Source organism: Arachis stenosperma, chromosome 7 (assembly GCF_014773155.1).
Source record: "Arachis stenosperma cultivar V10309 chromosome 7, arast.V10309.gnm1.PFL2, whole genome shotgun sequence".
Classification (NCBI taxonomy): domain Eukaryota; kingdom Viridiplantae; phylum Streptophyta; class Magnoliopsida; order Fabales; family Fabaceae; genus Arachis; species Arachis stenosperma.
Window position 1 is genome coordinate 30,176,289 of NC_080383.1, and position 27,682 is coordinate 30,203,970.

The window sequence follows — 27,682 nt, forward strand, 5'->3', positions numbered from 1 at the left end:
ATGATGTCCCAAATGCAAAAGGATAGTCGGGGACGATGAATATGGCAGCGAAGGAAACTGGTATTTTTTCTTCATTGCGATCCTCACTTATGGAATTGTTTATTCTTTTCTTTTTATGCTTTCACCTTAACTATTTGTCAAAATTCCCAAACAACTTAAAAATAGTATGGTTTTGGCACTTTTCTATGTATTTGTGGAACAACATAAATGACATGACACACCATCAGAAGCAAAAGTGTTTGTTTCGTTCTGCTTGTTGTTTCCCACTTTGGAAAAAGTTTGCTGGGATTATAACGTCATGTTTAGGGTGTAAAATTGCATTGTTTTAGTAAAGATGTAAATACTCATTGTGGGAATATTGTTGAGCTAAAATGGTTATGTTGTGAAGTGTTTTAATTTCTTTTTGTTTCAAGTTATGGTTGCAGGTTGGGATAGGTGTATGTTGCTGGTTATCTCGAGCATAAGTCTAAACTGGGGTGTTTTGCTTTAGAGGTAACCTTGTAAATGAGGAAAGGAAGGGTTTTGGTTGAAGTACTCTATACTATATTAGTTTGAAAGGGGATGGAGGTTAAAATATCTTACTATCATAGATGGATTTATAAAAATTGTGCTATTTGAAGATGTACTTGAAAAGTAAAACGGAATTAAAATATGAAATTTTAGTCATGCATGCGATTGTTGCACGGCCTTGTTATCAAAGAACATAACGATTTGCAAATGATATCTTCTTTTGTATCTTGGTTGCACACTTGCACTCTCCTGAAATAGATAATCGTTTTTTGCTGAATCTTGATGCATGTAACCATTGTGCTTATGATAAAAAAGATATGCTATTGGTAGTTTGGTACTTATTCTTGTAATGTCATACGCAATTCACCTGAATGCTTAACCAAAAAAAGTTGTATGTTTTATTACAGACTAAAAAGGATGAATACTTGCCGTTCAAGATGGAGCGGGTACCTTTCCTGGAGGAGCAAGTTTGGATTACAAAGGAGCAGGGGAAACTGTTGACATTGGATATATACAGGTTGTTCTTATCAAAGGACAATCAGTTTGATTTTGTGAATGAGATAGCAGCTGAGGCAAATGAATATGTAGATGAGTATGGAGGTTAGAAGAAGGCCATTCTTCATGTTCTAAGCAACATAATGAACAATATGGGGTTTCCCCGACCAGATGCATATGCCGAGTCTGATCCCTTCAAGCCTGGGCCTGCTTATTTGAAACAAGAGTTCACATGAGTTTAGATCAAATGTTATGCTGATATCTTAAAGCAGGGTTGAAAAATCAATTCTTTGCTTCACTTGCATAGTTGATGTTACTCCATGTCGGCTGTAGGTATTTGTATGTATACAATTAAAAGCTATCTTGAAAGTATATTTAAAAAAAGAATGAATGTATTGTGCAATTACTCCATTGTTCTATATTGAGATTTTTCGAAATCGTGAACAAAATCTGATAGTAAATCGCTGTGGAAAGGAAAGGAACGATTTACCATAAAAGCAAAATCATAAGTCGTCTTAGGTAAGAACGTCTATATAAATAGTTAAGAGACGAGGATTTAGTGTGCTACTGGGTGGACAAATCATTTTATGCTATAGTGATTTAGTAAGATTGGCTCCTTTGTATAAATTCATTTGAGCCACTGATTGTGTAAAGGAGAGCAAGCACACAAAAAGTGTGTCTTTACTAATTAAATAACATTGCTCATGTTGTAGGACATATAAATGGAGAGGTAAGTGTTTAAAATTTTTGTTAATTTAATGTTAGATGAAAAATACGCTTTTTTACAATGTTGATATAGTTAGTTTTTATAGATAAGACTAGATTTGTCTAAGATTAGGATGTGTGGTATATATGTTGTTATCAGCTTTAGATTTGTTATAGATAATGTAACATTCTAACTTTTAGCACATTATGATCGTACTAAAAGTAAGGCATTACTAATCTAAATCCTTTTATTATCTATTTAATATTGAGCCTTTACGCGTAAATCTATCGATAGTTTTACTAAAACTATAACTTTTCCAACTAGTACAAACAACACATATTCACATACTTAAGTATGATTTTGGTCCCCAATGTAGAGGCCGAAAATCGATTTCGTCCCCGGTTATCATGATGGTCATCATCATCATCATCATCATTAGAACAACAAAAACAACCAGAAGTCCAAGTTAAACCAGAACCCACCACCACCACCACCACCACCACCACAATCATCATCATCATCATTAGAAACCTTAGAAAATTTAGAATTTAGATATTCCACAGCAAATTCATAACAAATTCCATAAAAAATTCAGATATTCCACAACAAATTCAGAATCACTAAGCAAAAATTTCAGAAATTTCACAAAAAATCCAATTCACAGCGGCGGGTGGTGAGGGTCGTGGAGTAACAGCAGTGACGCGGGGTAACAATGCGAGCGGCGAGGAGGAGGTGCGGCAAGATGAAGGCAACAACAAAGGCAAGGCAATGACGTCGGCGAAGGTAAGGAGGAGGAGCAGAACGGCTCGCAGCGCATGGTGAGATCCAGCGGCGAGGACTGAACGACGAGGAGCAGGAGCAGCGGCGGTGGCCCTTAACTTTCTCCCTTCCAATCTCTCTCTTCTCCCTTAGCTTTCTCCTCTCTTGCTCTCTGTTTCTCCTTACGATCACAGGCGGCGGTGTGATGGTGTGGCGGTGAAGCGATGCGGCGGTGTGGCCTTCCCTCCTCTCTCCCCCGGATTCTCTTTCTCCCCCCTCTCCCTTCTCGTTCTGGCCCCCCTCCCCTGATTCTGTCCCCCCTCTTATGCCTTTCTTTCTTTTTTTTTCTTTTTTATTTTATAATTTTTTAATGAAGGGTAATTTGGTAATAAAAAATAAAATTGATAAAAATGACGATTTTAAAACAAACTGAAACCTTGGGGACCATTTTGTAGTGAAAAGAAGGTCGGGGACGAAATCGATTTTCGTCCTCTATGTTGGAAATCAAAATCATACTTAACCCTAATATTAATAATACGTTGTAGTGTTACATACAAAAGAAATTACAGAACCTACCCCTCTGAATAAAACTCTAACTAACAAGGCGAGGGGAAAATAGATTCTAACATCTCAACTCGTAAACATATTCCTCTGTACTCTTGCAGCTTCGCAATAAGTCTTCACACCTGTAGCTAAAAGGGGTGAAAATATGGGGTAAGAACTGGGGAGTTTTTAGTTGGGTCGGGGTTAGAAGTTAAGTTCATTTTATATATACTTGATCAACAACAACAGACAACAAAGTATGAGCCAATTCAACAATTATAGAACACAAAACCCAATCACAAGCACACACAATCATAGAAAACACGCTCACAAACAACTATGCGCAAACAAGCATGATGCATGTCTATCCCTAGTGCAGGTAATGAGCTCATATGTCGGTTTCGACCTGCTCCCGACGCAACTCAGCAACCTTTGTCTGAGTTTGGTTTCTAGTGTCATAACTTCTGTAAGCAACCTCTGTCTTACAGGTGCGACTCTCTTGAGCCGATGTATGCAAACATAACCTCTGTAAGCAACCTCTGTCTTACAGGTGAGGCTCTCTCTAGCCAATGTATGTAGTGATAACCTCTGTAAGCAACATTTATCTTACAGGTGCGACCAGCCCCTAGATTGGCGGATGTATCTCTGGAAAGTAAATCTCGGTAGACTCACCACCATATCTCTGCTCGTTTTCAGCAGGTAAACAATCATCTCTGCTTCTCTCCTTTTTTTTCGTTCTTTTTTTTTCTTTTTTTTCCTTTTCTTTTCTATTCTCTGCTCTCCTATGGCAGATGTTCTTTAAATTCTTTTAATCTTTTGACTCTCTGCTCTCCTGTGGCAGAGGTTCTTTAGATTCTTTTAATCTTTTGCTCTCTGCTCTCCTGTGGCAGAGATTCCTTTAACTAATATATTCTTTTCTTTTCTCATCTTTAATTCCATACTTTTAACATCAAAAACTATCTTCACACTCTTCCCTCATCTTTCCCTAAATATTTTATGAAGAGGGGATCATGAGATCCTTAGTTTAGATTTGTCCTTCTAAAACTTTAAGAAAAACTTGTCTGTTTACCACTTTCTGTTTTATTTTTCATAATACATACAATAATATTCTTATAAAATAATATCTTGATAAATAATAATTTGTAATAATAATTTACTCTAATGTAAATGAGTAATTTTAAACAAATATTTAAAATAATATTTATAATACTCTAAAAACTTATTTTATAAAACCTTATTTTCAAACTTTTATTAATTACTTTCTAAACCACAAATTCTTTAATATTTTATTTTTAACTTCAATATTTTAAAAAATTATATTTAAACCTTCACTTTGTTTTATATTTATATAAATAACTCTAAACTTTTATAAAATACCCGAAAACTTATATAATTATAATATTAAACTCAATCTTTTCATAAAAATACAAGTATATTTCCTCAAAAATAATTCATCTTGGGTGATTCTTCTCTTCACCAAGAACCGAAACCCTCCTTATTTTCTTTTTAAAATATACATTCAAATCTTAATTCGTTTTTGAGTTTTATGATTACTGATTTTTTACAGCTTTTAATTTAATTCCTCGGCCATTAAACCTCACCCATTTTATTCAAAAACTAATACAATGATAGTCCCAAATCAACCTCATTATCACAGTTTGGACAGCACAAATATGACAAATCACAAGCTTAATTACATATAACAATATATTAACAAAATTTAATATAAAATCAATCAAACTTCATCAATAGTCAATTAAAACAACCATTCACTTATCCAACACAAATTTAATTGGTGAGAATTTATCGAAACCCTACCTCCGTGTAAAATCAAAATATTCGAGGCTTTAGAGAAGCTTTTTGACCAAGTTGCTAAAGAAAAAAATGTCAAAAATTGTATGTGCCTCCTAGAATTCTAATTGGCTGAACTCAAAGGATAAGAGAGCTACGTCACCATCAACTTCTACTGGACTAAAATAATACCAACATGTAGAGAAAGAGATACAAACACTTTTTACCGGATTAAATTTTTTTATTGGAATTATGGACCTCAAGAAATTAGAGCCGGAAATTCATGGTTTCATAGAAGCTTATTCGACCTTTCTTTCTTCTTTTTCCCAAGTTCATTCAGTGAGTAATGAATAGAAAGGAAGATGATAGTGATGAATGAAGTTTTGTGGTGGTTAAAGCATTATAAGTGTCATTAGTTAATTAATAAGGAATGAAACATGTGTCATGATATTAACATATATATACATATATGTATTAATACAAGCTACGTTAGGTTTTTCTTACTTTTTGTTTTCTTAATTGTTTCGGCGAAGAAGAATAATAATAATAATAATAATAATAATAATAATAATAATAATAATAATAATAATTCTTTATATATATATATATATATATATATATATATATATATATATATATATATATATTGTTTAAAATATCTCATTATAATAAAAAAATAATTTAAAAATTTTAATAAATTTTAAATTCAAAATATTATAAAATTTAATTTAATCTTTTTTAGGAGAATAATTTTTTAAAATAAAATAATAAATTATGAATAACTCATTATTCAATTTTTTAAGGATTCGGAATGTTATAAATAAGGTTAGATTTGCTATAAATAAGATTAGATTTGTTATAAATGTTGTCCTCCTCTAAGTTTTACTATTTTTGTAATGAGGCTCTATTTCAAAATTTGTTGTACATGTTTTTTTTTTTTTTGGTGTAATTACAAGATTTTGTCCTTAAGTATTTGTTTAATTATATTTTTCAATTAAACAAGTTTATTATAGTGATCAGGGTTGATGCTTCTAATGAGTTTAATTTACTTAGCGTATGTATTAAGTGTGAAATATTTTTCTTACGATGTAGTCGACCCGCTGTGTTACGACCATATATTTCTCTTCATGATCACACCATTCTATATAGCAAAGTAGAATTTGTTGTGCAAAGTTAGTTGCAGAACAATGAAACAGCAATATTTCAGGAAGTCCATAAATTATGACTCAACCATGAACTAATCCCGATTCCTAAGTCCAGTAAATATATATTAACAAAAGGTTAACTAAAGGAGAAACTGAATATCAAATTCGTTTGGTCCATAATTTCACTCCAAACCATGTCTTTCCATCAAGGGTGTTCATGATTAAAAACAGGGTGTCTGTCCAAAAATATAAAACAATTGTGCTTTGAAATTGAAGTAAATAATAGATAAAAAAAATGAGTTAAAAAATCTATACACCAAACCCAAAAGAATCATACTCATGCAATTGCTAGAATCTCATCTCACAAATAAGCTTTATCGAAAACTTATTTAAAAAGAATGAGTATATTGTGCAATTACACCATTATTCTATATTTGACTTCCGAAATCGTTAACGAAACGATTTATTATTGAATTAGTAAATCGCTGTGGAAAGGAATGATTTACCATAAAAGTAAAATCATAACTCGTCTTAGGTGTGAAGGATATAGCATGTGAGAAGTGACCTATATCATTTGTTCGAAACTTATTTGTTATTAATAATTAAGTTACTAGTTATTGGCAGATTTAATTATTGATGATAAATTCAATGATAAATTTAAGTTTAAATTAAAAAAAATATTTAAAAATTTAATATATAATTTTAAATATTTAAATTTAATAATTTTTAAATTAACAAAATTTAAAATTTAATTATTTCTTATAATAATTTGTCTATAATTTTTAGTTAAAAATTCATAAATAAATTTAACTATAAAAATTGAACAAAATTAAATCAAAAATTAAAAGAGCAATTATTTACTTAATATAGGTAAATAATTTACTTTACATTTAAAAACATATATTTAAGCATTCAATCCAAGAACATGTTGTCAAAATCAATTATACTATATGAATTACGAATCTACAACAAAGGAAAATAACTTATATATACCAAAAATAATTATATTAGATCGACTTCTAGGTCATGTTATGTTCCTATCACTAAGCAATCTATTAGAAAAATTATCATAACTAACAATGCAAGATTATACATAAAAGAAAACTTGAAATATTTTCAACAAGTTATTAAAAACATCAAGAAGATATTACATTATACAATCTAATGATACACAAAAACATGTTCAATGTCTATTACACTAAACATTAATTATTACTTCATGAGAGAGTGTACAAATTATTGCTAATTCATTTTCATTCTATCTTAGAAAAATTAAAATTGCAATTATAAGTGTAAGAACCGGCTTAACCTCTTTAATAAAATAATAATTTAATTATTCGAAATAGGTTTGAAAATATAGAAATGATATTTTGAGAATAAAAAAATGAAATTTGATTTCAATAAATTTTTCTAAGTTGGAAAATGTTTTTTTTTTCCGAAAATTTTTGTAAAAATGCGTACTGGCGCTTAAGTTGGCAGTACCGACTCTAGTCTGTCCAGTACCGCGTATTTTGGAAAATAAGATTTAGAAAATTGATTTATTGTTTTGAAAGGACAAAAATAATTTAGAATTGAAAATCGGGCACTAATCTTAAAGGTTTTTGCCCAAAGTGAGCTAAACGGACCAAAAATACTTAGCAGGTTGGACCGGGCCCAAATCCAACATATCAATGCCCTAACTAAGAGGCATTCAGCGGCATTTTCAGAAATGAGAGAGAGAGGGACGGTGAGCAAAGAGAAGATAAGGGGTTTGGGGTTTTACTATTCACCCAAATCTTAGCTTGTTTTGATCATAACTTGAGCTATGGAGCTCCGATTGACGAGCCGTTTGCGGCCACGCGAAACGCTTGCTGAGCCCATAAATTCTAGCTAATTTTTGTAGGTAAGATCTCTCAAATCACGCTCCAGTTTCCAGCCCTAGAATTTCTGCATTTTTAGGTTTGGCTTTTGAGTAGGTTTTGTGGTTTTGGTTGTTTAGGTGATCTCTAGTAGGGGTAATGATCAGGCTTTGTTGCAATCACCATTGGATAAGGTAAGGAACCTCTTTATCCTTGTAGTTTGGTGTAGTATGAGCTTTAGTTATTAATGCATGGTTATGTTGTATGTATGAAGCTTGTTTTTGGAGTTGGTTGTGGCTTTTGGTTTGGCTTTGGTGGTTTAGAGCTTGGTGGAAGCTTGTTGGAACCAAGCTTTTGGTGTTTGCGCATATTGAAAATCGGCCAAAGTATGATTTTGGTTTTCTTTATGTAATATGTAATGTTTCTAGACATTTCGACTAGTTGACCTTAAGATAGGATTGAATTGAATGTATATGTTAATTGAATGTGAATTACGATTTAGTGATTGATATAAAAGTGTATGGAGTGGATATGTTTGAGGAGTGATATTATATGTTGATAGTTGTTGATGTTGAGAAATTTGATGATGAATGTTGAGATTTTTTATGGTTGTTGATAGTTGTAGGTATTGTTGATGATTAATGATGATTAATGGGAATGTTATTGGTGAATGAGGAGAATTATGAATCTTTATGATGATTTTAGATGTTGATGAATAATGATTATGATGTGTGATGATATATGTTGATGATGATTTTGGGTTTTGAATCTTGTGGTTGGTGTTGATATTGAATGGTGGTTGAGGAATTTGGATGTGATATTAGGTTAAATTTAGAGTTGGAATGAGGTGAGTATTAAAATGGTTTAATGATTGAGAAGGTTGTGTGATTGAAAAAATGGTTGGAGAAGTGTTTGGTATGAATGTTGGATTGTTTTGGTATGGTTAAAAATGGGATTGAGTTGGTTTTGAATTGAGAGTTGTGGCAAAATTGAGTTTTTAGTGTTTTCAGTAAAAATGGATTTTTGGTTAATTTTGACAGGTCATATCTTGAGCTACAGTATTTGAAATTGAAGGATTTTTGTATCAAATTAAAAATAATTCAAAGAGCTTTAAAACGGTATAGAATTTGTAGAAATTGAAATTTTGTAGAAAAAGATATGATCGTCGAAAGTTGGTATTAAAAATCTGAATCCTGTGATATTGCAGAATTTGTGATTTCTGGTTTGTGTGTGCACACATAATGCTATACGCGTGCTCTGATCAGTGGCTGTATTTTCACTTGTGCGTATGCACAGCCTTGTGCGCACGCACACCATGCGAATTTTTGAAAAACGTGCGTACGCACACTCTGGTGCGCACACACACACAGGGAGCCGCCTACTGTTGAGAGCGATCGAACACTCTAGTGCGCACACACACCCTATGAATTTTGCAAGTTGTGCATATGCACAACCCTATGCGTACGCACACTGCCCTGTTTTTCAAAGAAAACCTTGTTTTTAACTGTTTTACCTTCTCGGCAAGCTTGCAAACTTCCGTAACACTTATTTAAAACCTTTTTGCTTGTTTTTAAGCCTTGGAATAGACGAAAATACTATAAGTGAGTTTAACTACATTATTCTAGCAAAAAGTCTAGAAGACAAAGACTTAGGTTTCTGGAGTACTGAGGGTGAATTAGTTGAGTAAATTGGTAGAGTGCTGTAAAGATGATTGGTGTGATAAAATTGTGGAGTTGTGGATTTGATGATGAACTTGTGATATTAAGGATGGATGATGAGTTTAAGACTTGGAAATGAATGATTATCGTTAATGGAATGAGTATGAGCGGAAGTGTGCTATGAGCAGTGGCCTCTGAAATTGAATATGTGATTACGATATGCATTGTTCTCCGTCATAGGAGTTGTGACAGACTCCCGTCTACGTTTGGATGTGAGGGTTGAAGCTGGACTTCTCACTCATATTTCTCGCTCAAGAGGAAAGTGGTAGGGCACTCTCTCTCGAAACGTTTCCCTCTGAAAGGAGAAGGTGGTAGGGCACTCATCCCTAAGAATTATTCCTCATGAGCATGCGTTTTCTCTTCTGGTTACAAGGTGGTAGGGCACTATCCCTCGGAATCATACGGCATCCAGAGGAAGGTGGTAGGGCACTCTCCCTCGGAATGTTTTCCTCTGAAAAGAGAAGGTGGTAGGGCACTCATCCCTCGGAATTATTCCTCCTGAGTATGCGCAACAAAGAGACTAATCCGGGAGTTGCCGACCGGATTATGTGTCGGGTTTGGCACTATAACCGACATGTGATATCACAGTCAATAGGACAGGCATTCATCATATGCATCTCTTATGTGCTTGGTTGCTTTGATTACTTGTGGTTTGCCTAAATGTATAATATGCCTACTTGCCGCTTGGATCATTTGTTATATATGAATACTACCTGTATTTTACTTGCTTGCATTATCTGTGACTATCTGGTACTAAGGAGGTTAGGTAGGCAGTGGCGATGGGATCGCACAGAAGGTAGGTTGGTGAAGGTTGTGGGACAGCGGCGACTAGTTTTGGTTAGAAATTCCCTAAGTTTAGATAACCTTGTTTATGGTTTAAGGTTTAAGTTATTTATTTTGTTTTAAGGTTGAATATCGATTTGGTGTGAAGTTCTAGGATTGCCTTCGGCATTTCGAAACCTTACATCTTACATATTGGGCATTGTTACCATACTGAGAACCTCTGGTTCTCATTCTATACTTTGTTGTTGATTTTCAGATGCAGGTCATAATTCACCTTGGTGAAATTGCGGACATGATGACAGAGCGGAGTATGGTTCCTTCCTTGTTTATTTCTATTTTACTTTTGTTATAGTACTCTCACCTTTTGTATATTTAACATTTTTGCCTTAGAGGCTTTATGTCTGAAAAACTTTGAGGGATAGGTTGTTGCTATTTTAAACTTCAAAGCTCTTTTGTATTTCAGTTTGACTAGCCGGCCTAAACTCCGCAGGCTGTGACTAGTCCTCCTTTTGGTATTTCAACTTATATATATATCTTGTTTATTTTAATTATTGCCTTGTGTATCCTGGAGCTATCTACAAGGTTTATATGTATTATGTCTTGTCCTGTTTGTGCTTACGCGTTTAGTTATCGTGTGTGAACGTTTCGCATTTCATAATTCTGCTTTACGCGACTTTGAGCTTTATTCCTTCATCCGGCTTCTAATTATATAAATTTTTAGACATATATTATATATTATAAGCTTTAGAACTGTCGTAGCACTTTGTTATTCTTTACTTTACGGCTAGAGGTAAGACTTAGAGTAACAGGATGTTACAATAACTGTATATGACTTAAATTAGTAACTTACACAAGAGATATCTTCTCATTTTATAGTATACAAGCATTACTCATTTAAACGTCAAAATAACAATTATCTATATAAATCCTAGAGTCCTTGAAAGTTGCATAAGCCAAACAAACAAACTAACAAAAAAAAGTCAATTTTCACAGCAAAAAATAGTAAAATCCTATAGCAACGGTCACAATAATTTCCATTACTTTCTAAAAAGTTGAAATAGATATATTATCAATTTCAAAATTTAGACAATTTTAAGTACTATTTTAATTCTTACGGAGTAGCATCCAAGTCTATGCGCAATTTAATATCACATGAAAAAAAAAGAGGTATGTCAAATTTCATGAAATAGCAAATAAAACAAAAAAAATTGCAGATACTTGGGACTCGATTCAATACTCCTTTATAGTTTGGAGTTTTGAAACTCCTTTATAGTATTAATATTATAATATACGTTGGTCCAGTATTTGAGGAAATATTTCATTAATGTAACTTTTAATGTACATTGATAAAATCATTAAGCAATTAATATATTTTTTTTGTAAAACTACAAGTACATTAATTATATCCTCTAAAATATATTTTTCAATAAAATGACAATTATAATTATTATTGAATTTTTTTATGACTTATTATTAGAAATTTAACATGTTTTATTGGTATATAAATTATTAAAATTATTAAATTCGTTTATAAATTCTAATTAATTAATAACTTTTATTTTTATTTATTTTAATTATTTATTTAATATTATAATTTATCTCATAAAACTTTTCTTATATATTACTTTTCTTTCCATCTATAGCATCATGATTTTAAAAACTAACTATATTATAACATACCATTTAATTAGGACATATATAAGGAACAGAATTAATATTTTTTGAAGTGTTATTTCAAATTAATTTGTCAAAAGATACTTCAAAAGAAAAAAGAGATATTAAAATAAATTTAGATGCATTGAGCTATTGAGGTACTGCATAATTTTTTTTTTTAGATTTTATTAGAGATGTTTATTTTAGGTTATTAGTTGAATGTAATATTAGCTTTTTATAGTTAAAACTAAATTCAAAAATAATTTTAAGTAGTCACAAATCAAAGAGAAGAATAGTGTTACATTATCGTCATATTCGTAACTAGAGTTGTTGCTTCTAATGTTTATTCCATGAAGTTAGGATGTAATAAGATTGGTTTATTCTTTTTTTTTTTAAACCAAAGAAGCTCAACACAATAGAGTGGAGCGAAGCCAAACAAAAGTACTACAAAAGGAAATCATCACGCCTGTCATCTCCCGCCATGTCAGCAACCACCCCAAGGATCTCAACACTTGATTCCTCATTCTTAAAAATCCTAGCATTACATTCTAACTAGATGTTCCAAATCACTGCAAAGAACCCAACCAGTCACAGCTTCTGCTCATGTTTTCGCTTGTGCATGCCAATCCACCTTTCAAACAGTTCTCTTATAGTTCCAAGAATAGCCCAAACTTGACCAACAGAGCTCAACCAACTGCACTAGGGGTGTTCGCGGATCGGATCGGATCGGATATAACCAAAAATTCGATTCGATCCGCATTAAAATCATCGGATCGGATCAGATCCAATATCCGCAGCTTTTAAGGTTGGATCTGATCCGATCCAATCCGCAATATTTGCGGATCGGATCGGATCGGATCGGATATCAGATATATCCGCAAAACACAAAAATATTTTTAAAGGCTTATTTTTATTAAAAAAATATCAATAAAATTCATTTTTTCTATTCTTTTAAATATGTTTACTCTTAAAATAATATTAAACATACTTTTCTTAAATAATAAATTAAAATAATATAACATATATGATAATTATTAATTGAAATAAAATATAAAAAGAATATTTATTTATTTATTTCTTTAATTTTGCGAATACGCGAATATGCGGATCGGATATGCGGATACCAACACAAAATCCGCAATCCGATCCGATTAGTGTGCGGATCCGATCCGATCTGATCCGAAAGCCTTGCAGATCGGATCCATATCCGCAATTTTCGGATCGGATTCGGATAAACACCCCGGATATGCGGATCCGATCCGATCCATTGACACCCCTAAACTGCACCACACTTGCCATGTTACTTCACAAAGTAGAAATAAATGCTGGACAGATCCCACCTCCTTCTTATATAGTACACAGATATTATCACGTGAACGGGCATGCCTAATCTACTCAACCTGTCCTTGGTATTAACTCTATAAACAAGTACAAACCACCCAAAGAGCTCAATTCGCGGAGGTACCACTCCTCTCCAGATGGTATTTGTGAAACTGTAGCTCGTTATCTCATCTGACAGAGACTCCGATTGCAGGATCTTCATAAAAGAGTTTGTAGAGAAAATACCTTTACTATCAAACTTCGAAACCACCTTATCCTTGCTACCATTTGACAACTTCACCAGCCTTAGCCTCTCATGCAGTTGATGGACGAGTTCCAACTCCCATTGGAATAACTCCCTCCTCTACTGAAAGTTTCATATCCACTCGAAGCCATCCCGGAAGCCACAATCTCCTATCATAGTTCCTTGTTGGTTTGACACATAGTAGAGCCTTGGAAGTGCCGCCTTCAGATGCCCATCTTGTAACTAGTTATCTTCCTAAAACAGGGTGCTTATGTCACTCCCTACTTCCATCGCTAAGCCAGTCACCATCTTTTCTTTTAACCGTTGATCTTTGATATTTAACTGACATATATCCTTCCATGGCCCTTCTTTAACCGGTAGCTGATGATTTACCAGCATTACAACAGGGTTCAGGTTGTTGCACAAACACACAATCTTCTTCCACAAGGGGCAATCCTCTTTTGAAAATCGCCACCACCACTTAAACAAGAGGGTTGTGTTTCGAAGCAGTGCATCTCCAACCCCTAAGCCCCCTGCCTTCTTTGGTGCCTGAACCAACTCCCACTTCACTGAGGGAATACCATCTTTACTATCCCCCTTACACCACATAAAGCATCTTTGCAGCGCAATCAGCTTATCAGCAACTGCCTTTGGTATCTTGTACAGACTTAGGTAATATACCGGTAGACTATTCAGCACCGATTTGATTAGAATAAGCTTACCTGCTTTGTTTAGAACCTTCTCTTTCCAAAGGCTAAGCTTCTCCTCCAATTTATCTATGATTAGTTTTCAAGTCTTCACCAGCCTCGGATTCACACCTAAGGATATCCCGAGATACCTCACTGGTAACACCGCTTGCTTGCACCCCAGAAGGTCGCACACATGATCTACCCAATCCTGCTCACAATTCACTGAGATCATATTCGACTTCTCAAAATTAATGCTCAGCCCCAACATCAACTCAAAGCACTGCAAAAGCCTCTTATAATTCACAACCGTCTCTATTTTTGGGGGACAAAACAAGATCGTATCATCTGCAAACTGGAGATGCGACAATTCTATATGCTCCCCGCCAACCAGTAGCGGATCAATGCGCCCATTTATGACGGCTTCCCCCAACATCCGATGCAACACATCCACCACAAGCACGAACAAAAGTGGAGAAAGTGGATCCCCTTGTCTGAGTCCCCTCTCCATGTTAAACGGCTTGGATGGTGACCCTTTTACTAGGACTGACATAGTGGCCGTACTAACACACTCCTTCACCCAATTCCTCCACCTCTGGCCAAACCCCATTTTCTGGAGTACAATATCCACAAAACTCTATCTAACTCTATCATAAGTTTTTTGAAAATCCAGCTTAATAATCACCGTTTCCTTCTCCGTGCCTTGAGCCAGTGGACCATCTCACACCAATGAAAGCACCTTCATGAATTTTCCTACCTTTCACAAAAGCCGTCTGAGTCTCGCCTACCAATCCTGGCATAACTGACCTCATTCTTCTTACCAGAACCTTTGAAATCACCTTATACACACACCCCACCATACTAATAGACCCGAAGTCCTTGATCTCCTTAGCACCCACAAATTTTGGTACCAACGTCACCAGGATTGGTTTATTCTTATTTTTCTTCGTTGCAAATTTTTTGTTTTTTTATTTTTTAAAAATCTAATTCTAATTCGGTATTCAAATCAATGCAAATTGATATGATCGATTTAATCACAAAAACATATTTATCTGATTTATTTCAAAACGATCAAATTTAATCAGGTCAGTTTTCAATTTCTTCCAAACTCAACCCAAGTCAATCCAATTACACCCTAAATTCATGGATTAAACATTAAAGTAACAACTCTAGTTATGAATCTGACGATAATGTAACACTATTCTACTTCTTGATTTGTGACTATTTACTTAAAATTATTTTTAAATTTAGTTTTAACTATAAAAATCTAAAATTACATTCAACTAATTACCTAAAATAAACATCTCTAATAAAATATTAAAAAAATTATGCAGTACCTCAATGCATCTAAATTTATTTTTAATATCTCTTTTTTTTCGAAGTATTTTTTGATAAATTAATTTGAAATAACACTTTAAAAAATATTTATTTTGTTCCTAATATATATTTATATATCCTAATTAAATAGTATGTTATAATATAATTAATTTTTAAAATCATGATGCTATAGATGAAAAAAAAAGTAGTATATAAGACAAGTATTATGAGATAAATTTAAATAATATTTTGTTTATGTATTAATTATTTTCTAGATATCCGTACGTATAAATATTCTATTAACAGTGTTTCTAAGAAATATGAGGTTTATACATTTAGATATTAAGAAATATGAGACTTATATATTTAGATATATTAAACTATTAATGTATTAAAATTTTAAAATAAAAATAAATTTCATTTTAGAACGTAAAATAATAATTTTTCATTTTTCCTTTTTCAAAAATATTGGCAAACACCCATCTACTAAAATTAATATTCATTTCAAGATGTTTCTTTCAAAAATAATTTTTTGGATTTAAATTTTGTAATTTTTATAATCAATTTTATTTACTAATATTAAAAATTCAAAATTTAAATTTAATTTTAAAAGACTACTATAATAAAAAAATTATCTAAATGAATTAAAATAATTTTTTAATTTTTAAAACAAATAAAAAATATTACTATACCATATTTATTCCTTCATTTATTATAAAAATATGGTATAAAATAGAAGAATAAAATATTGTACATGTTGAAAGTATAATAAAAGTATTAACGAGTTGGATAAAAAATATTAATAAATAATTATTTTATTATACTCTTTAATATTTGTTATAGTATAATAAATATTTAAATATGTAGTTAAGTATTTATAATTTAAATATAAATATTTGTTTGTAGTTTTATAAAAATAATATATTAATTATTTAATAATTCTATCAATATACATTAAAAATTTCATTAATATAATACCTTTTAAAATACTGTGTTAACATATATTATAATATTAATAATATAAAGAAATTTTAAAATTTCAAACAATACAGGAGTATTATAATATTCACTCAGATACTTGAATAGATGCATATTCTAATGACTGATGCAAAAGAATTCTAAATCACATTGGAGGCTGTCACCACTCACCAATATATTCCCAAAATTAACACTTGGCAGAATAAACTTTGCTCAAATTGAATGAAAAGATGGATTTCATTCTCAATATAACTAACAAAAGTGAAAAAGATGGCTCCTAACTATGACAATAGCATGACACAATTTTCTAGTAAAAAAACTAAAGGGAATTAGTTTATTTATGAGTTAAGTATGAGATTTTTTTCTAATATAAATTATAAAAATTATTTATTTTGTTAAATTTATTTTTGAATTTTATTTATCGAAATGCATGTTTTTTTTATTTAAACAAGAGTACATAAGCTTATATAAGAGTACACAAGAGTACACAGAAATAATTGTATTTTATTTTTAAAAAATAGTTATTTTTTAACTTATAATTAAAAAAAAATTATTATTAAATATGACTTATTCCGATATAACCGTGTATAATTCTAATTTATATTTGGCACATGTTAGCCAAACAATGACAAGTTTCGTTATAGGAAATTTGTGAACCACAGTACCTACAAGCTATTTTGCATGCACCCCTGCACAAGCATGGTACTGCACGCTAGGTTCCCGCGCACCACCACCACGAGCTCCTAGTTGAAGCTCCGCAGATTTTTTATTGCGATTTATCGTTTTACTATACGCAAAATCTTTACTTGACTTTACTTGTATTAGAAGTCGTCGCATATAACCGCGACTTGTATATAAAAGAAAATAGAAAATATATTCTATAATTTTATTATTATTATTATTATTATTATTATTACTATTATTATTATTATTTCATTGGCTATGATTCGACTCAAGTAAAACTATAAATCGAAATTTGGGTCCTGTATCAGGAGTACTTGGAGAGTACGTCTTTTGCTCTCCAGACTCATCCTATAAAATTAAATAACTACGTGCAAATTCAGATGGGTACACGAATCTCTTCGCAAATCTTTCTGTAGAAGCTCACTAAAGAGCAGTTATCACATAATTAGACTCACTAAGTAACCTTCTGTAGTACAATAATTCTATAAATATATCAACTCCTGACATAAAGAAAGTGAAGGTACGCTACTCACTCTGATTAATATTATACTTATTTTCTATCCACGCAAGAATAATTTATTATTATTATTATTATTATTATTATTATTATTATTATTATTATTATAGAATTTAATTTTAATATATTGATAATATAAAATTTGAACAAAAATAAAAAATTGTGTGTTTAAATAACCTTTTATGTAGTGAATTTAAAAATGAATTAGCTTAAGTTTTATTTTTTTTTAATTTTATCTCAAAAGTTTTCGATTTGGATCAAATATACTCGTGACATCTAAGGTTTTAAAAAATTTAAGACTCATGTAACAATAATACATGAAAATTATGCTTGATTTGCTTGTGCTGAGAGTTGATCTCATGAAATTATTGTTGAATTGGTCTTTAATTTTTTGAAAAATTAGCCGTCAGAAATATATTTGATACAAATCGAAAATTTTTGGGACAAAATTGAAACAAAATAAAATTTAGAGATATTTTTAAAATTTTTACTAAATTTCAAGGACAAAAAATATACTTTACCCTAACGAATTTTATTAGAAAGATTAATTATTCTGTTGGTCTCTATAATTTCGTGAAATTTTCAATTAGGTCTCTGTTCATACCCTGACCCAATGATAAGGCCCAGGTCCCAACAAAAGGCCCAACCCAAAAGGGTTGAGCCTCACCTTGTACCGACCTCTTCCCTACGAAGTCGGTTCTTACCACGACTAACCCTAAAGAAGTCGGGGACGAAGATTAGCTGGTAGATAATCACTCATTCAAATGAGTAACTACCCCTAAAATCTCTCTACCCACTTCCAGGAGCCATATCTCAACCTCCCTAAGATAAAGGGACGGTTATCCACCTCAAAAGGCGGAACTACTTCAGCGGTAGTTATGGGTTCACCACTATAAATACACTGGCACCTCTCGGGTATCTCAGAAGCCCAATACTCTCTAGACCTATTTTACCCCTTTGCTGACTTTGGCATCGGAGTGTCTTTGCAGGTACCACCCCCCATTCTCCCTTACACAATTCGGACGGGGGTCTCGGAGCACAAACCCACTTGGACGTTTCACCGTTCAGACGATTGGGCCAGCCAAACTTGTCCAACCCATTAATCTCCGGTTACCCATCGTAACATTGGCGCCGTGATGATTGGATTTTTGACGGTTTAGAATTTCACTAATAAAATCTCGTTGTAAAGTATAGTTTCTAAACCAAACAATAATCCTTTCATACAAAAAGTTATTTGTCACTAGTACAAACCCCTAAAATTTATAAACCGAAGTATTCAAACCTCGGGTCGTTCTCCCTAAGAATTACAATAAAGTGTATTGTTATTGATTATGAGTTATTTTGGGGTTTTGGATAAGAGGCATGAAAGTAAATGACAATGAAAATAAACTAACAACTAACAAAGCTCTTGGCAAGATGTGAGAACTAGAAATCCTATCCTAGTTACCTTTCTCAATTGTGATGAGAATTGTTCATTGCTACCACTTAGTTAACCTCTAACTATGGAGGGAAGTCAAGTGGATGAATCAATTTGAATCCTCAAGCCCTAATCATCTCCTAAAGGAATGACTAGCTTTAGAGGTATTCAAATTAATTAGCAACTTCTAATTATCAATCAACAAAGGAATTAGATAACTCAAGAGTCACTAATTACTCTCCCTAGGCCAAGAGGAACAAAACCTACACTATATCTAGAAGAGACATTTCATCAAACACATAGAGTGCAATACAAGTAAACATTATTAAATGCAAGAATTAAAGGAATCTACAACTACAAAAACAAGAGATCAACAATAGAAAAGTAATGAAGAACAATTCTTATGAATTACCTCTTATTGAATTGAAAGAAAATGGAAGTAGCAATAGTAGATCTACAACAAAGTATAAGAGCAATATAAAGGAAATTACAACAAAGGAGTAGAAGAATGATGAATGTAACAACAATGAATTGGAAAGTAGAAGTAGAAGGAAACTAAGATAAAAACCTAGATCTAAGAACTAAACCTAATCCTAATTCTAGAGAGAAGTGAGAGCTTCTCTCTCTAAAACTCTAAACTAATCCTAAGTATATTCTATATTAGACTTAGATGATTCATTCCTTTATTGATTCATGCCTTCCCCTTAATCCTTCATCCTTTTATTCCTTTCCCTTAGCAATTGGCGCCAAAAATGGGTTCAGAAACCCTCTCAAATCGCCAGGCACGTGTTGCATTAATGAGGTCATGTGCTGTCATCGACGCGTGCGCGCACGGTACACGTGCGTGTGCATGGCCTAGATCAATTCTTTGGCTTTTTGTGCTTCTCTCCACTTGCATGCTTTCTTCCTTGCTCCCTTGATTCATGCCTAACCTATTTCATCCTGAGATTACTAGCAAACACATCAAGGCATCTTATGGAATCAAAGAGGAACTAGAATTCATCAAAATAAGGCTTAAAAAGCATGTTTTTACAATTAAGCGCAAATACGGGAGAGATTACAAAACCATGCCAATTCATAGGTTAAATGCGAGAAAAGGTTATCAAAATACTCTAAATTCAACACAAGATGAACCCTAAAAATGGGGTTTATCAACCTCCCCACAGTTAAACCTTAGCATGTCCTCATACTAAAATAAGAAGGAACTAAGGGGTATGACATTTATTGAATGCAACTAAACTATATGAATCCTATCTAAATGCAATTATCTAAGCAAATAGAAATGCTTAGTTCAAACAAGTCAATTCCCAAGAGAGCATGTGTAAGCACAAGAGCTAGGCAATAGGAATTAAGTCCAAACCACAATTGTATTGAATTATCAAAAAGAGTTCAAGCTTGTAAGAATATAGATAATATGGGTGAACACATGTGATTGAACTTTTGAACCCTCACCGGATGTGTATCCGCTCTATTCACTCAAGTGTTTAAGGGTTAATCCACTCAATTCTCTTCTAATCATGTTTTCCAAAATTTGATTTTCTTCTAACAATCAACACTTATTTAATGCATGCATACATTCATCATGAGGTCTTTCATTTAGGTTGTAATGGGGTTAGGGTCAAGGTAAGATCATTTATGGTTAAGTGGCTAGGATTTGAATCTTTGATTAGCATAGACTCTCCCACCTAACTATATAATGACCTATACAAGTTCAAACTATTCTAACTACCCATTCTTCACTTTTGTTCTTACATATTCATGCATTCTATTTTTTTAGTTCATAACACTTATGCATTAATTCCTTTTTATTGAATTTCACCTTGGGGCATTTTGTCCCCTTTTTATTATTTTTTCCTTTTTCTTTCTTTTTCTATTATTATATTTTTTTCTTTTTCTATTCTTTTGTTTTTCTCGTTTTCACTTTTATTTCTTTTTCTTTTCATTTTTTTCCTTTTTCTTCCAAACTATACACAAGAGCATCAATGCATAAGGTCTCTACATTTAACCAATACATGAGTATGTACCCAATTCCTAAACATGAAAGTGTACTACCCTTTTTATCCCATCCAATGTTCCCAAGCCTCACCAACTTTGAATAATAAACACTCTCACTAGCCTCGGCTAATCAAAGATCCAAACAAGGACTTTTCATTGGTTTTCTGCCTTGGGCTTGTAATGTGCTAAAATGAGAATAAGTTGGTTAATCGTAGGCTCAAATTGGCTAACAAAAGAATATAAAAGGGTTGGCTATTTGGATAAGTGAGCTAATGAAATGATGGCCTCAATCATATAAATGCATAAATACAAGAAATAAATGGACATATAGAATCAAGCAAATCAAGGATCATAATCATAGAAAGAGAACAATTTCACACAAGAATGGAAGATAAGTGGTTATAAAATGTAACCACATCAATAGGCTCAAGTCTCACAAGCTTGTGCTCTTAGTTCAATACATGCTTCACAAAGTATGAAATTCAAGCAAGTTTCACCAAAAATAAATTTTCTTTCAATCAATTGGGTTAATGCTCTATATTTAAACTTCTTGAAAAATCTCAATGTTTGACTAAGCATTGTTGTGATTGAAAAATCCAAAAATTTCCTTAGTTTACCCTTTCCTTTTGCTTAAAACCAATTTCTTATGCAAAAAGGGTGACTAAGTTTTTGCAATTCAAAGTATGATTTCTAAAGAAAGATATGCAAAAATGTATAAAGAAAAATCCAACTAAAAGTATGAAATCTAAAGATATCCACAAGCATCAAAAGCATCAAAATATCTAAAATCCAAAATAAGCAGTAAAGGTGTCCAAAACAAACTCAAAATGCATCAAAATATATACAATAGGTATGCAAAGTGAGAATAAGTTGGTTAATCGTAGGCTCAAATTGGCTAACAAAGGAATATAAAAGGGTTGGCTATTTGGATAAGTGAGCTAATGAAATGATGGCCTCAATCATATAAATGCATAAATACAAGAAATAAATGGACATATAGAATCAAGCAAATCAAGGATCATAATCATAGAAAGAGAACAATTTCACACAAGAATGGAAGATAAGTGGTTATAAAATGTAACCACATCAATAGGCTCAAGTCTCACAAGCTTGTGCTCTTAGTTCAATACATGCTTCACAAAGTATGAAATTCAAGCAAGTTTCACCAAAAATAAATTTTCTTTCAATCAATTGGGTTAATGCTCTATATTTAAACTTCTTGAAAATCTCAATGTTTGACTAAGCATTGTTGTGATTGAAAAATCCAAAAATTTCCTTAGTTTACCCTTTCCTTTTGCTTAAAACCAATTTCTTATGCAAAAAGGGTGACTAAGTTTTTGCAATTCAAAGTATGATTTCTAAAGAAAGATATGCAAAAATGTATAAAGAAAAATCCAACTAAAAGTATGAAATCTAAAGATATCCACAAGCATCAAAAGCATCAAAATATCTAAAATCCAAAATAAGCAGTAAAGGTGTCCAAAACAAACTCAAAATGCATCAAAATATATACAATAGGTATGCAAAGTGAGAATAAGTTGGTTAATCGTAGGCTCAAATTGGCTAACAAAGGAATATAAAAGGGTTGGCTATTTGGATAAGTGAGCTAATGAAATGATGGCCTCAATCATATAAATGCATAAATACAAGAAATAAATGGACATATAGAATCAAGCAAATCAAGGATCATAATCATAGAAAGAGAACAATTTCACACAAGAATGGAAGATAAGTGGTTATAAAATGTAACCACATCAATAGGCTCAAGTCTCACAAGCTTGTGCTCTTAGTTCAATACATGCTTCACAAAGTATGAAATTCAAGCAAGTTTCACCAAAAATAAATTTTCTTTCAATCAATTGGGTTAATGCTCTATATTTAAACTTCTTGAAAAATCTCAATGTTTGACTAAGCATTGTTGTGATTGAAAAATCCAAAAATTTCCTTAGTTTACCCTTTCCTTTTGCTTAAAACCAATTTCTTATGCAAAAAGGGTGACTAAGTTTTTGCAATTCAAAGTATGATTTCTAAAGAAAGATATGCAAAAATGTATAAAGAAAAATCCAACTAAAAGTATGAAATCTAAAGATATCCACAAGCATCAAAAGCATCAAAATATCTAAAATCCAAAATAAGCAGTAAAGGTGTCCAAAACAAACTCAAAATGCATCAAAATATATACAATAGGTATGCAAAGTAAGATAACTATGAGAGTAGCCGAAAAGTTCAACGGTCCCCAAATAATGCTACCGGTGCCCTCCCCACACTTAAGATCAAGCATCGTCCTCGATGCTAAACCGGAGGATCAGTGGGAGGTACAACGGTAGGCTCTGGCTGTGGCTGTGGGACTGGCTCCGCATGAGTCAGAGCCGTCTCTGTGGTGTCTGGGGCATCTGGAGGAGCAGCCTGCTGAGTCGGTGCCCCCGCATCCTCCTCCTGATGATCCTGCTCATCGGAGGCCGGAGAATCGAGAAGCGGAGGTAACTCAGCACCCAGAGAAATAAGCGCCTGGTCCATCCGATCTAATCGGCGTCTGACATGGAGTCTCTCTCACTCTAAAAACCGGAATAGACGCTGGACCAGTAAGTAGGTGGTCTCAGGTGCTGCAGGTGGAACTGTCGATGATGAGGGGGCTGCTGTAGTAGAGGAAGATGGTGCTGCTGTAGGGGCTGACTGTCCGGCTGTCCCCACTACCGCTCTAGCCCTGGAACGGCGTCTAGCTGGCAGCCTCTCGTGTACCCAACCACCCCAAGGAATAGTAATCTCTCTGTCATCTGCATCAGGCGGTGGTGGTAACACATCGTCATCTGACCAAGGGACCTCGGCTAGGGCAGCCATACTCGTGACCAAAGTAGGAAATGGAAGTAGGCCACGAATATGCGCCCGCCACATGCACTGCCGGATGAGCCGCGGAAAATAGACATCCTTCCCCTCCATGACACACCCAATCAGCAGAAGCATCTCCATGGGGATCTCAGAGAAGTGAGTGGTAGGCAAGACGTAGTGGCCAAAGATCATCTGCCAAGTCCTGGCCTCTCTAATCAAGTGAGCGAATAGCATCCCCTTAGGCTTGGTATTGTTTGCATCCATAACCCATGTAGCCTCTGGTAGACCAATCACGCTCCTCAGTGCCTCGTAATCAAAAGTCATGCTGTGTATGGCCAACTCGGCCTGCTGATGGGCGCAAGTGCCATCAGGAATATGTCGGCACTGCAAAGCCTCCTCTATGGCCGTCTCAGTGATCATGATCTCTCTACCCCTCAACTGGACCGAATCCAAAGTCGGACGGAAGAAGTTGCAATAAAATTCCTTCACCCAAGATATGTTGATATCCCCCAAATCTCGGTCAACAAAGTCTATACCCAACTCAAGGATCCGACTAGTAATGGCCCGTCGGACATCATTGGGGAGAACAAGCTTCTTCTCGGTGTTTAGTTTTGTTGTCCGATACTTAGAAAGTCGAAGCTCACAGTAGAGATTAGGGAACTTGGTTGGGTCAGTAGAAGGTAACAGCTGATTTTTCCTTTCTTCGTCATTTAGAGGATTCTTAGCATAATTCTTGTAGATGGAGGGAATAGAGGGTGTAGAGTGTTTTCTTTTCTTGGAAGAGGTGGCTATAGCCTATCCTTTATCCGACATCCTGAAAAAGAAATATAATGGAATATAAGCAATAAAGTATGTAGCACAAAGCAAAGAAAGCATATTCAGGATGTAGAATAGATGACAAGCAAACATGATGTGAATGGAACTTGAAATATGGCCAACAAATAAGAACAGAAAACACAGCCATATTCCAAGAATTCAATGTTCACTAATGACCAAAATTCATAAAGAATAAGCATGTGCATCATCAATACTCAAAGAATGGTTAAAGAGTTAAAATGCAAATTTGGAAGAAACAGAAGCAGTGAGTTAGAAAAATTGGAGTTAAAAATTAGTAGCATGATGAGAAATGAACATTTCAAGCATACAAATCATGGTCACAACATATCATGCAAATCCCGGAAGTCGAAAATAACAAAAGGTAGCCCAAATTCGTAATAGAGAGCAAAATGAAATTAAAATTTTCAAAAATTGGGCAGCATTTCGGCTTAAAATTGGACGTTCCTGGATTGCAAAATGGCACAAACAATCATGATTACAAAGTTATTAATTCAAAGCAACACAAAATAGCATCCAGGCAACACAGAAGATACACAGAGCAACTCAAACATGGCACTTATCAAACAAATGAACAAGCAGAAAATAAACACAAACGGAGCACTTATCAGGCCTAGAATCCTCTATCCAGCCCTAGCTACCTAACAGCAGATATTTCTATCTAATCCTAACATGCAAAACTCAAATTCTAACTAAGTAATAGAAAATGTCAAAAACTAACAAAATTGAACGGTGAAGAACAAACAGAGTATGAACAGGAACCTGGGAGCGGGAGAAAAATTGTGGAGGAAAGAAGAATTGGGATTGGTGGCCAGCAGAGGCGCGCCGCCGTGGACGGTGGCGGTGAAGACAGTCGCTGCGGTGGTTGAGGTTTGACCGAGGAGGAGAGAGTGAGTGGATGGAAGAGAGAGAGAACGAAGTGAATGGAGGAGAGAGAGAGGGTTAATGGGGAACGATGGCGGCCGCGGTGATGGCGGTTGCTGCGGCAGTTATGGGAGAGGAGAGGAAGAATGGAAGTTGGGGAAGAAGAAAGGGGGCGCGGCTGCGCGACACTCTTCGCGTGTTAGGGTTATCCCCTTTTTTGGATCGACGCGGGCGCGCACCTTGCGCGTCCGCGTACATTGAGGAAAATGGAGATCCACGCGTGAGCGTGAAGTGCGCTCTCGCGTGGGTTGGCAGACTATACAACGGCGCGTGCGCGTACAGTGCGCGCACGCGTACATGGGGTTGGGCCTGAGGCTTAGAGTGGGCTTGACGCACGCCCAACTTTCGGGGCAAAGGCCTAGAGTGGCAGCATCATGTAAGGGACGCGCGCGCGGCAAGTGCGCGTCTGCGTACGTTGGTAATTTGTGATAAGGCGCGCTAGTGCGATGCGTGCGCTCGCGTCTGTTCCTCCTTGGGCAAATGGGCACGCACACGGCAAGTGCGCGTCCGCGCAGAGCGAGTTGGGCCAGGGACTTAAGGTTGGCCCAGAGCTGGCTCAACTCTCTGGGGCTTGGCTCAAAAATTGCGGCAGCAAATCGACACGGACGCGGCAGGTGCGCGTCTGCGTGAACTTCCATGTTCTCATAATCTGCGCGCACGCACGTAGTGCGCGTCAGCGTGGGTCATGTTGGGCTCAGGGCATAGTGTTTGCCCAAGAGAGGCCCAACTCTCGGGTACGTGGGTGATGATGTATCAGCTCAGGGACGCGTGCGCGTACATTGTGCGCGCGCGTCCACCCCCTCCTTTTTTTTTCATGAGACTTATGTTCAAGTGTGCTCCCCCTACTGCTCACAACTCTTTATGCATCTACTTACTAAGCACAAGAATGCAATTCACAAAAATACAATATGATATTATTCATCTACTACTAAACACAACATACATGTGACTAAGCTAACAATTGAGTTGTACAAACAAATTTATATGAAACATCTACCTACAATGGTAACTCAAATCACTTGTTAAGCAAATTTAAAAGAGAGTGGAAAGAGTTTACCATGGTGGGGTGTCTCCCACCTAACACTTTTAGTTTAAGTCCTTAAGTTGGACATTTTGAGGTGCTTATTGTCATGGTGGCTTATGCTTGTGCTCATCCTTGAATTTCCAAGGATCCATGCTTCTCAATTGGTTGACAGAATTTCCAACCGTCTTCATCGAGCTTGGGCAAAGTTCTACCCAAGATATGAGTTTCCTTAGTTGGTCTTCACAAAGCGAACCAGGATCCCATATCTTATCTTCACACCCGTCCGTCAGTTTTGTTTCATGATTTTGTCGGATGGGTGGTTGACATAAGGGTGATTGACGCATAGAATTCTCTTTATTCCGCCAATGCTTCCTTCTAAGCCCATATATGGTAATTTTCGTACCATCCTCATTCATACACCTTAGAGTCTTAGCCTTTATGATTTTTATACCGAAATTCCAACCACTACACGACTCTTTCCTATTCTTAATTCCACAAAGAGTTCTAAGTTGACCATCATTTTTTATTAAACCATATTCAAGTGAGAAAGTAAAGCTTAGGGGTGAGAGTTTTACCCACTTGAAAGTTGATTTAGGGAGGGGGACCTCCCCACACTTAGACAATGCAAGGTCTACTTCTTTAGGCTCTTCTTTGGTTGTTTCCACCTCTTCACAAGCTTCTTCAATTTCAACCTTGTCCCCTTTTTCGCTTGGCTTGGTGTTGTCTTCAAGAACTTCATCTTGGCCAATGGGAGGTGATTCAATTTGGGATAGGAATTCATGGATAGATGAATCCATCTCTCGATCAACCTCTTCATATTCTTCAATTTCAATATACACCATGCCATTTCCGTCTTCCTTGGGAGGTTGTGCACACTCTTTTATAATTTTAACTTCATGTCCAAGGGAAGAGGATTCCATTGTAGAGAGAAACTCATCCATGATTGAATCCATCTCTTGATAGGCTTCTTCTAAA

At 34.5% G+C, this 27,682-nt stretch overlaps 1 protein-coding gene and 1 pseudogene across 1 annotated transcript; one reads left to right on the forward strand and one right to left on the reverse strand.

Annotated features, from left to right (window-relative positions):
• Positions 1-1,241, forward strand: LOC130940504 (protein PLASTID TRANSCRIPTIONALLY ACTIVE 7-like; annotated as a pseudogene).
• A 22,408-nt stretch (positions 1,242-23,649) lies between these two features.
• On the reverse strand, positions 23,650-27,320 carry LOC130939210 (uncharacterized). Its single transcript, XM_057867332.1, has 2 exons — positions 27,287-27,320; positions 23,650-24,739 (listed from the first exon to the last, which is right to left on the reverse strand). The coding sequence occupies exon 2, from the start codon at positions 24,343-24,345 to the stop codon at positions 23,650-23,652; it is 696 nt and encodes a 231-aa protein (XP_057723315.1). The 5' UTR covers positions 24,346-24,739; positions 27,287-27,320.
• Between the last annotated feature and the right edge of the window lie 362 nt (positions 27,321-27,682).

Excerpts from the sequence above, each read along its gene's own strand:
- LOC130939210 (XM_057867332.1), bottom strand. The coding sequence starts at position 24,345 with ATGATCACTGAGACGGCCATAGAGGAGGCTTTGCAGTGCCGACATATT.